General features: G+C 43.5%; 1 protein-coding gene across 4 annotated transcripts in view; it reads left to right on the top strand.

Moving 5' to 3' along the window:
* The window catches only part of EFCC1 (EF-hand and coiled-coil domain containing 1), an 87,882-nt gene that overhangs the window by 1,066 nt on the left and 74,860 nt on the right, over window positions 1–11,956 (top strand). For all 4 annotated transcript variants that reach the window (XM_078152245.1, XM_020981221.2, XM_020981220.2 and 1 more), the window contains exons 1-2: window positions 1–274; window positions 7,912–8,321. The exon at window positions 1–274 is cut by the window's left edge. In XM_078152245.1, coding sequence (XP_078008371.1) covers window positions 1–274; window positions 7,912–8,321 — 684 coding nt within the window. The remainder of the gene's footprint in view (window positions 275–7,911; window positions 8,322–11,956) is intronic.

Here is an 11,956-nt window from a genome sequence, read left to right as displayed (position 1 = left end):
GCTGCGCAGCCCCCTGCGCCGGCGCCGGGAGCGGCCCGGGGCGTCTGCTGTCCCGGCTGCGTCCGGGCGTACAAGGAGCTCCCCTCCAGCCACAGCAGTCTCCTGCACGGGCTCTGCGGGCTGTTCGAGGGAGTGCTACGAGGAGGTAGTGGCCCTGGAGCAGGCGGAGGACCGGGTTGCCAAGCTGGAGGAGGAGAACGCCAGCCTTCGGGAGCTGGTGGAAGACATGAGAGCCGCCCTCCAGAGCAGCGACGCACGCTGCCTGGCACTGCAGGTGAGCGGGCTGAGCCCGAGGGGCCCAAGGAGGAAGGGAAACCAGTACAGTGCGCCTCGGTCCTAACAGCTTTTTCTAGATAGTCCCATGCTGCCAAGGGTTAGACTGCCCCCGAGGCCTCTGACTTTGGTTATCTCTTGGGCATCAGAATCCTGGTGAGCTGGGAAAAAACACCAGATTTAGGAGCCGGCAGAACCCCGAGCCTATACCCAACCTGACACTAATGAGCTGTCTGGCCCAGGCTAAGTCCCTTAACTTCTCTGGCTTTCAGTTTCCTTGTCTAGAAAATGGATGTAATAATAGCTAACCCTGCCAATCTCGCAGAGTTCGTGAGTACCAGGGCATATGAAAGTGCTTTAGAAGCTCACTATACCGTCATCTGAAGGCGTCATTGTTTTCAGCCAGGGGAATAGCGAGAGGCAGTGTGTTATAGAGGATGGCAATCTGCTTTTAGAGCTAGAACGGCCTGAGTTCAAATACCTCCCCTGACACATAGTGGCAGCGTGTCACTGGGTAAGTCACCTCCCCTCTATCCACAGTGCCTGGCACATACTGAGCTCTTAATAAATGGTTTCTTCCTCTCCGTGCCCCCATGAAATTCTCTAAGACTATAAATTGCCATGAAAGGTACCCTTGCTAGGGGGAGTTTTTGAGTGGCAGCTAAACCCAAACCTGCAGCTCTGCAAATGCCTCGTGTTTGAAGTTGATCCACGTTGTGCATGGTCCCTCCAAGGCTGCAGGTCTCAGCCCATCTCATTTTCTTTGTTTCCATTAGTATCCTCACAATGTCAAGAGAACTAGAAGGTTCTTTTTCTTCCTTGTCTCTTCCTCCCCTCTCCCCCCACCCCCAGCTCCCAAAGTGGACCTGATTTCTGAAAGACATGGACACAAGAGTTACGAAGATGGGGAGGCAAGGACGCCTTGGTTGCCAACTGCACCCTTGAAGGGACACCCACATAGATGAGATCACAAATCCGTTGAAGTACTGAAATATATAATTAATAATTATATATAATATTTCTGTGTATGTGTTCTGTTTGGTTTGAGATGTTTGCTTTGATGCTTACATCAATCTAGCTTCACTACTAGTCTTCCCATGAAAAAAATGATGAATAGCCCCACTCCTCCTCCACATAACTCACCTGGGAGGAGCTGTCCTCTCTCTAAACATTTTCTGATTCACACTTTTTCTGAAATTGGAGAATTAACTATTTTGACTTTTCCTCCTTTCGCCTGCTGGGCTACACACTGCACATGGGTAGTGTGAGCAGGAATTCTGTTCACCTACAGATTGTCTATCAGAGGCATTTGTGTGATCAGAGAGCCAAGCAGCAAGAATTCACAAGGTAGGGCCTCTGCTAGCTCTGAGGGCAGTGCCTGGCACGGGGTAGAGTCCTCTGTTGAGTTAAGAAAACTTTGAAGAGATGGGAGTTTAAGTTCAAGTACAAAATAATTCAGTGATGTCAACATGACCCAACTATTCATCCCTACCATGTAAATGGAACTGGTGTTTCAGCCAGAGAATTGCTGGGATCCTATGCCCAGATTTAAGGCCAGGGACTGCTCCTTCTGAGCATTGCATTGTGCTGAAAGAAGAGGTCAGTGCTTCTAGCATGCTGAAATACAAGGAGCTGGTATTTAATACAAAGTCCAAACTGCAGCCCAGGCTCACCACAGCTCCCCGTAAAAGTGGCTTGTTAAATCTTTGTGAACAAAGCGAGCTAAGAACAAGTTGTTTGTTTCATTGATCTGCGACTTCTTTGTAGAATGTCAAAAATGACCCTTAGAAATCATCTAAACCAAAGTTGTGGTTTTACAGATGAGGAAATTGAGGCCTCAAAAGGAGACTAATATGATTAGCACTTGTATAGTGCTTTAAGATTTGCTGTGCTTTTTGAAAGTGTTCTCATTGGAGCCCTACGATAGCTCTGTGTCAGATACTACAGGTACTATTTATTATTATCTCCACTTTACACTTGAGGAAACTGAGGCTCAGATAAATTAAGTGACATGCATGCTCTGGTCACATAGCTCTCCATGTCAGAAGTGAGAGGGAATCCCAGGTCTTGATGTAGGACTAGCATTCAATGGGAAATATTATGCTGACTCCAAAGGGACGTGAATGATCTGCTGCATATTTGGAAGTATTCGCCCTAGTGCTGGGGTTAACAGGCTGGTTTTTAAAACACGGTAGAAATGGATCAGGGCTTTTCTTAAACTTATTCACATTTCTGAGTTGGGAGAAGATATACCATAGCAATAAACCACCTAACTATAACATAACATCAGTTTTAGATCCAATTGGGAAATATTTCTTAGAAATACATAGGGTTATGTGTGTTGTTTTTAACTGAGTGCCAGAAATTTAACTGAAATCTCCAGGAAAGTACTTGTGGTTTTTAATGTCTTTTGTGTGTTGGTTTGAAATCCGATCTAAGACAAACACCCCCAGTGGGTCCCCTTCCTGCTAGTAACTTATACGATACTGCATTTATCCAGAGGCTCAACATTAAACTTTTCTTTCCCTTGCCCCTAATTGAAGAGCTGAAGCTGGGGTGCCAGGCAATTTGAATTATTTGCTACAGCCTATATCATTGTCTTCCCTGACATTTAGCCTGGCATATCAGTGAACATCTGGGGAATGACTAGATGAACCAAGTGCTATAGCTTTTCATAAAGCCCTTTAGTGATAAATCCATTGTTTTGACACAACAGACGGACACTTGCCAAGAAACACCCAAAAAAGCCCCTTTGCAAAGTACATTCGAACACAAACGAAAACAGTTTATTAATTGCTTACAGTGAAAAAAGGGACATATTTTGACAGTACAATGCTAACACTGTTATTTCATCAGTTTTGTTGCCTTTCAATGCTGACTTCATTTATGCTGTTTCTACAGGCTTTTTGCCCCTGCCATACGGAAGGAAGGTTTCAAGTGGTATTTATAGACAATGTTACAAGATGTTTTCCTCACAATACAACCTCAGGATAGGTAGTACTAGCATTAATGTCTCCATTTTACAAATCAGGAAGCTGTGGCTGAGTGGGTAAGTGAATTACCCAAGGTTATGCTGACTGATAAGCAGCATGTTTGGAAATTGAATCCAGATCTCCTCAGGCCATTTCTCCTTTGACCAAACTGCACAATACAGGGCCTTAAAGGTCAGAGAACTGAGAAATATGAGTGGCTTCCTACAGACACAGCATTTCTAGCTGAAGGGATACGTAAAGGTCATCTAATACGGTAGTTTCCATTTAGCGGTCCTTGAACCTTTTGGGAACTTAATGGTTCAAAGAGTTCAAGCTAAGAATTCTTTAACTTCACCTTAAGTGGTAAATAATTACAAAAAAATATGACAACTTGTATATTAAATTACCCTGAGGGCTCATAACACATTTTGTTGTTGTTGTTGAATAGGGTTCGAGTAATTTCTAAAATATGAGAACCCCTGATCTGATCGATTCACTCTTTCATTTTATAGATGAGGAAACTGAAGCCTAGAGAGGCCAGTTGGCTTAATCTAAAGTTACCTGGGCAGTAGACAGGAGAGGTTATAATTCAAATTTAGGGCCAATTCTGGATTTAGCAGGGACAAGATAACTAGTTTCAAGTAGTTGATGGGCTCCGAGGAGGAGGGAGTAACTTGGTTGGCCCCAAGGGTCACAGAAGTAACAAATAGCAGGGCTAGAGTTTGAACCCAGGTCCAAAGTGTCTCAGGATGATCAATCAAAACATATTTTTGGTAGGCACTATGCTAAACATGTAAGATACGCAAGCTATCTGGTCCCTGCCCTCCAAGAGTTTGCTGTTTCATAGATAATAATTTTTTTCCCCTGATTAGAGAGTAATTAAGGGCAAAAACGATCTGGGAGAGATTAGCAAAGGCTGGAGTGATAAGGCTTCAATCAGGTTGGCAGATGGCGAGAAATTGACCTGTGCTTTGAAAGATAGGTAGAATTTCTATAAAAGAGGGGAGGACATTTCTGTTTTTCTTACACATATTCTGCTATCTAGTGACACAGCTCTTCTTGCTCTTCCTTGAACACAACACTTTCTTGAGTCTGAGTGTTTTCACTGGCTGTCCCCCCCATTCACCCACCCCCCGACCCCATGCCTAGAACTCTTTCCTCATCTCCTCCTCCTCCTGGTTTCCCTGGTCTCCTTCAAGTCTCAGCTTCTCCAACCTGCTGCAAGAAGCCTATCCCAGTCCCACTCAGTCTTGGTGCCTTCCCTCTGAAACAACCCTTAGTTTATCCTGTGTACATAGCTATGTAGTTTGCATGTGGTACATGTATGTAGCTATGTAGTTTGTGTGTTGTCTTCCTCATTAGATAGCTTCATGAAAGAAAGGACTGGTGTTTGCCTTTTTGTATATCCTCAGCCCTTAGCATAGTGCCTGAAACATAGTAGGCACTTAATAAATATTTATTGACCAATTTACATATACATGTGTATGTACATGTGTGTATATATATATGGTATGTATATGTATATGTGTGTGTGTATTTCAGACGAGGGGGGGATTGCCCAAGAAAAGGGACGGGGGGGAGGTGAAAATGAGTATGATATTTCTGAGCAAAATAATTCTGAATTCTTTTTTTAATTTTAATTTTAAAAATAAGTATGGACAGCACACTGTTTTTCATATTTATAATAATCTCCAGCATATAATAAACACTTAATAAATGCTTTTCTATTAGTTCATTCATTCACAGTACAGAATGGGGAGAGGCATCTCATAATCAGACAGCAGTAGGATATTACTACAAAAAGGCTGGCTAGAATTCAGCAATTTAATTAAAGCTTGCTAAGTGCCTGATGTGTTCATGGCATTGAATTAGTTGCTAGAGGCAGGAAACACAAAGCAGCCCCTACTTTCATGAAGGTTACATCCTGCAGTTACATTATATGACAATGAAAAGAGATTTGGGGGGAAGAAGACAGTCCTAACACCTAGGGGGCTCAGGAAAGGCATCCAGAGCTGAGTCTTAGAGAAAGTCCATTCTGGTCCTAGAGGGTGGCCCATGCAAAGAAACTGAGATGGGAGGTAGGAGATGGAATTCTGAGCTCCAGAGAATACCAAGTAGGGAAGTTTGACTGAAACATATGGTGCATGAAGGTGAGTAGTGTGAAATAAATCTAGAAAGGTAGGCTAGAGCCTGTGGGCAGCTAGGTGGTGCCATAGTGCACAGAGCCCCTGGGACTAGAGCCAGGAAGACTCATCTTCTTGAGTTCAAAATTGGTCTGAGACACTTACTAGCTGTATGACCCTGGGCAAGTCACTTCACCCTGTTTGCCTCAGTTTCCTCATCTGTAAAATGGGCTGGAGAAGGAAATGGCAAACCACTCTGGTATCTTTGCCAAGAAAACCTCAAGTGGGGTCACAGAGTCAAACACAACTGAACAGAGCCCGATTGTGAATACTTTAAATACCAGGGCAAGGAGTTTGTATTTTATTCTGAAGACAATAGAGAGCCACCACTGGAAATGTTTTATTAGAGGAGTGACATAATCAGACCTGTGTGGTAGGAAGATTCTTTTGCCTCCTTGGAAGCAGGGAGACCTACTTGGAAGCCACCATTCCAGACTCAGTCGCAAGCTTCCTCTTCTCTCCTTGAGCTCCCTCCGTCACCCTCTCTACTTCCTCTCTCAGGAGAAGGCTTTGCCTCCTTACAGTAATCCAAGTAAGAGATGATGAGGGTCAGAACTAGGAGAGAAAGTATATATAGATTTCAAGGTCATCTACACAGAGATTATGATGGAACCTCTCAGAGTTGATGAAAAGGCCAAGAAAGAGGAAGTGTAGAGGGAGAAGACAAGGTGTCCCTGGACAGTCTTAGAGGATACCCACAGCTAAAGAACAGGACATTGATAAGTATCCAACAAAGGAGAGTCAGAAACAGTCAGAGAGGTAGGAGGGGAGCCAGAGGAGAGCAGTGTCACAAATGCAGAGGGAGGAGAGAGTGTCCAAGCAGAAAGGCTGATGAACAGTGTCAAAATCTGTAGAGGTCAGGAAGGATGAGGTCTGAGAAATAGACCATGACCTTAAGGATGGGACCAAAAGAAAGTGGGGCCACAAACTAGGGTGAGAGAGAAAGATAAGAAGAAGGAAAAGAAAGAAGGAAGGAAGGAAGAGGAAAGGAAGGAAAGAGGGAAGGAAGGAAGGAAGGAACATAGTATAGTTATTAAGCACTTACTGTGTTCTAGGCAGTGTTGGGGGTACAAATACATGCAGGTAAGACAATCTCTGCCCTCAGAGACCTTACATTCTAATGGAGGAAGAAAACACAATAAAGGAGAGTTTGAAGTGAGGGAAGGTACGGAAGTGACTACCTAGTATAGAGATGACTGGGAAGTGCTATGGAGGCTGGCTCCAGAGAAGTTAAGACAAAAGTTTACCGATCAGAGTCAAAGAAACAGAGATAGTGCGTGAGGGTGCAGTTCAGGGGAGATGAAGATGATAGCTGGTGTATACTCAGCATACTGATGAGATGCTAGGAGGTGGCATGAAAGCTTGTTTCCAAGAAAGAAGAAAATGAAGTTAGTTCTTATGCAGTCTTCTGAGTGGGACAATATATCCCTTTAGAGAATTAAAAGATGCTACCTTATCTAAGCAAGGTGACCAAGCTTTGTCCCAGGACAATGGGATTATGTTGCAGTCTATGCTTGTAGTCAAGGTGGAAATAACTGAGTTTCATACTTTGCTAGTAAGAATAATTAGTTAAAATAGGAAACGACCAAATAGAACACTTTCTTCCCCAGCTATCCTACCTCAGGTAAGCTCCCTCCCAGACCCACACTACCCCTCCTCTCCCAGTCTCTACAGTGGAGAGGCTTTAGAGTGCCCCAGGGTCTCTGTCTCCTCCCCATGGAGTTGTGTCTCCCCAGCCAAACTGAATTTGCCATAAAAAGCTATTCTACAAGGCATGTTTTTGTGCTGTGTGCTGTAACAACAACAAAAATGGTTAGTTATAGTTATCTTGCTATCTTCACTTCCTGTGGATAAAATGCCTTCATCTGGTGGTTCGGTCACTTCTCTCAGGTTCAAAGCAGCCATCCAAGAAGTTAGTCTGTGTGTTCTTTCTGAATCAAGCAGATGCCTTAGCACCTGGACAGAGCATTTAGCCAACTGACCAGGAACTTAGCCAAGGAAGGAGCACTGGCCTGGAAGTCAGAGAAACTGGTCTAAAGTCCTAGCACCGTTACATATTTGCTCTAGGAACTTGGGTCAGTTACTGATCCATTTTGGGCCTCCATTTCCTCATCTGTAAAATCACAGGATGATCCACTTTCTGGAAAGTCAATACACTATAGTGGAAATAGAAAGAGTGTTGGATTTGGAGGACCTGGGTTCAAATCCCAGCTCTGCCATTACCTTTGAGCAAGTCACTTAGCCTCATTTGTAAAATGAGATGGTTGGACAAGATGAATCTCAGAGCGTTGTTGGAAGGATCAAATGGAATAATATATACAAAGAGACATTGTCCACTGGAAAGTGCTAGATGGATGTTAAAGTTTATGAAGTGAGAGGCTGAAAATGCCACTGGCTGAAAATGGAGTAGGAGGGTGAGGGAAAGTGTTAAAACTCCAATATGAAACAGAAGCTTTTTTGTCTCCCTATCTCGCCCCTGGTAGGTGGGACTCTGGAAGAGCCATGCCAGTCACAAGCAAGATGGCAACTGCTTTCCTGGGCCCAGGATGCTGTCAGGCCATGGGACCCCCCAGCCCACCAAAGACCTACAGAGCATGCTAAAGGAAGTGGAGCTGATCCGGAGCTCCAGGGATGGTCAGATCGAAGAGGCGATTCAAGTGAATCAGGAATTGGCCAAGGAGTTAAGGCAGTGCCAGGAGGCCCTGGCGGCCTCTGAGGACTGTAACCGCCACCTCAAGAAGGAGCAGGCAGAAATGAGGAAGAAAGTGGAAGAGGCCAGGCAGGCAGTACTGAGCGGCCTGGGGAAAGTGAGGGAGCTGGAAGCCCAAGCCACCCAAGTCCTACATCTACAGATGTGCGTCCAGCAGCTGGAATTAGAGCTACAGTATTACAGGTACGGTCTGGGGATAAACTGGCAGGCAGGATCAATGGCGGACGTTGACTAGGGGCCCACTTCATACGAGTGACAGGGCTGAGTGCAGGGAACACAGAGATAGGTGTGATTCATAACACTGTTCTCCAGTGTAATAGGACGGAAAGAGAGGCTTGTTGTGAGCATGCATATCAAGTGTCTACCCAACCCTGAAGCCTTGTTAAAACCACTAGCCATTGTTATCAGGGCTTGTCCTGGGAGGCAACTACTTCAGATCTAGTCAGCAAGTCAACAAGCATTTGTTAGGGGCTTACTACGTGCCAGGCACTGTGCTAAGTGTTAGGGATAAAAAAAAAAGGTAAAAACATGGCCCCTGGCCTCAAGGAGCTTACAAGAGAATCTGTCTATCTATCTATGTATCCTTCTATCTATCCATCTATCCATCCATCCATTTATCCATCCTTCTATTATTTCTCTATCTATCCATCCATCCATCCAACTATCCATCCATCCACCTGTCTAACTATCCATCTATCTATCTATCTATCTATCTATCTATCTATCTATCTATCTATCTGTCTATCTGTCTGTCTGTGTTGGTATATACAGATACATATATGTGTTTACACATATGAAAGCTTGTAAGTGTGGGTATATATGTATACATATACATATACACATGTATGTACAGATATCTATAAATTTATTTGTACATTATTATTTTATTATATTATATTATGATTAATGTTAAATTTATTTGTATATATTGTACATATAAATTTATTTGCATATTTCTCATGCCTCACCCATGAGAGTATAAGCTCATTTTGAGTACATGTTGTTTCATTCTTTGTCTTGTATCCCTAGCACCTGGCACATATAGGTGCTTAATAAGTATGTGTTGATTGAAATGAAAAGAAAAGACATATGCTTAACAAGCATTTATTCAGCATTGACTATATGCCAGGTATTGTGAAGAATGTTGGGGATATAAAAAGGAAATGGTGCCTGCCCTCAGTTGAGTAAGGCTTCCTGGATGAAGTGGTGCCAGAGCTGGACTGTGAAGGACGTGAGGGACTCACACAAATGGAGATGGGGGAGGAAACATTTGGGAGACATCAGGACAGAGGGAGCAAAGACAGAATGGGAGAGGACAGGATGAGAATGAGAGATGGACAGCAATCCAGTTGGCAGGAATTTAGAGTAGACAAAAAAAAGGTGTTGTGAGAGATTGGAGTCAGACTGACACCATAATAGAATTTTTTAAAATAAATAAACAGATAAGGAAAGGAGTTGAATACTGTGTAATTATAATCAAATTTAGTCCCGAAGAGAGGAAAAAATGTACCTCCTCTTCTTTCCAGGGGGATTAATGATGTAGAATATTATGTATACTATCAGACTTAGTTGATGTGTTGATGAGTTTTCCTAATTAGCTGTTCCCCTTCTTTTTTTATCTTTTGTAGAAGGGACAATTCTATGGAGGGGAGGGTGGAGAGTTATATTAGAAATGAAGGTGATGTAAAAACAAAAGTTATAATAACTAAAAAGAAAAATATATAATTTCAGTGCTGCAAGAAACCTCATAAACTTGACTATATCAATGTATAACATATGTCCTGGAGCTACTACCCCAAGTTATACTCACGCTGGTGGGTTGGGTTGGTGGCTATATATGTCCCTCCTGGTCTCTAGGGCAACCCTTGAGGGATTGGAAGGTGCCTTTTCTAGGGCTACAGCTCATGAGCCCCCACCAGTGTGCTTCCCAACATGACTGTCATTTGATTGTCTATTTAGCCAGACAGACTTAAGCTGATTTTAAAAAGGGGTATTCACTAAGGTGATATAGTAAGAAGAGTTGGTACGAAACATCATACACACAACTCCACACACTCTTCCACCAGTACATAGAGAATCCAGGGAAAGGTGGACTCAAGGACCTAAGTCCTTTTTCTCCCCTTCATGTAGTGCTCAAGAGATTCCCCCTAGGCATAGTTTAGTGTCTTTGCTGGATCTTCATGGTGAATCTGCTTCCCTGAGCTGCACCCTGCTAATACTCTCTTCGTGTACAAGGCTAGGATACTGATGGGAAATCCCAACCCTCCGCACCTTTTGAGGTCCTCCTTGAGCCAAAGAGAGGCTGGGGAAGGAGATTTAGGCTGAGGCCAAAGCCAAAGCTTCTTCCTCCTCCGAGGTTTCCTAGAACTGCTTCTGCCCTCATCTCTGGAATTACTCTGGTTCTCAACTATCTCTGCAGAGCATTTGGTCAGTGATTTCTAGGGCATGACCACATTTCCTCAGCATGTCCAAACTCATTCCCGCTCAACTCCGCTCCATTTCATTCAAGGACTCTTCCCACCGAGCTGAAAGCCTGTACTTGATTGGTTAAGGTTTGCCCTCAAATCCTTCATGGATCAGGACACTTTGTCACTTTAAATGGGGAAGGATGATTTCACTGATTTTCTCAATCAAAACTACCCTTAAAAATGCAATGTACTACTCTAGTTTAACTAAGAATGACAGATGTGAGGAAGAGAGACATATGGAGATAGTTATACAAACGAATGCAAAGGAAAGAAAGCAAAATCAGAAGACCGGGATACTGACTGATTATACAAAATACAAAAGGAGTTGCCTGTGACTTCAGGCAAGTCACCGCTGCTCACTAGGCCTCAGTTTCCTTTTCTGCAAAATAAGAAGATAATACCTATATGCTGTTCCTTACATAGTTGTGGTGAAGATTGAACGTGATGGTAATAAACATTTGCATGTTGCTTTTAAGTTTGCAAAGCATCCTATGTCCATTGTTCCTCTTGATCATCACAGCAATCCTGTGGCCTACATAATGCAGATGTGATCATCCCCCATTTTAAAGATAAGGAAAACTGAGGCTCAGAGAGATTCGATGACTTGCCCACGGTCATGTAGCTTTGAAGTAGGAGACGTGGGTATCCCAACCTCAGTTTAACAAACTTTCAGGCCTTTGTGTCCCCAATGCTTGCATTCAGTTGGCATGTAATAAGCGTCCTTTGAACTGATCTGAAGAGTGACCCAGCATTTGGTGGGCATATGGGGAGATAAGGAAGCTGGCTGCAGGCAGGCCACTGCTGATATGTACAGGCTTACAGCAATTCTTGCCTTGCTCTCCACCAGGGAAAAGCATCTGGGTTGGGACCAGGGAGCTGGGAAGAAAGTTAAGCATTTATAGAGTGCCTACTACATGCTAGGGACCACACTAAATGCTTTACAAATATTACCTCATTTGATCCTCACTATAACCCTACAAGGTAGATACTGTTGTTATCCCTATTTTACAGTTGAGGAAACAGAGGCAGAAAAGTTAAGTGACTTGCCTAGGGTCACATAGCTAGTAAGTGTTTGAAGTGAATTTGAACTCAGGTCTTTCTTTCTCTGAGCCCAGCACTCTATACACTGTGCACCTAGATATCTAATTAATCAGCAGACTTTGGGAGGCAGAGAACAGCCCTTTGAGGGTAGACAAGGGGATCTTCCTTAAAGAAGAAGGGACTAACAGATATTCAATAATTTATTTTCTGAGAGGCAGAATAATGGAGAGAATGATGGACTTGGGACTTCAAGAAACCTGGGTTCCAATTTTCCTTATCTCGGTAATAGGTATAATACCTGTAGTATCT

Source organism: Phascolarctos cinereus, unplaced genomic scaffold, assembly GCF_003287225.1.
Source record: "Phascolarctos cinereus isolate Bilbo 61053 unplaced genomic scaffold, phaCin_HiC Scaffold_4;HRSCAF=312, whole genome shotgun sequence".
NCBI classification, from domain to species: Eukaryota; Metazoa; Chordata; class Mammalia; order Diprotodontia; family Phascolarctidae; genus Phascolarctos; species Phascolarctos cinereus.
Note: the sequence above shows the minus strand (reverse complement) of the source record. Positions and strands in the feature narration are given on the sequence as shown.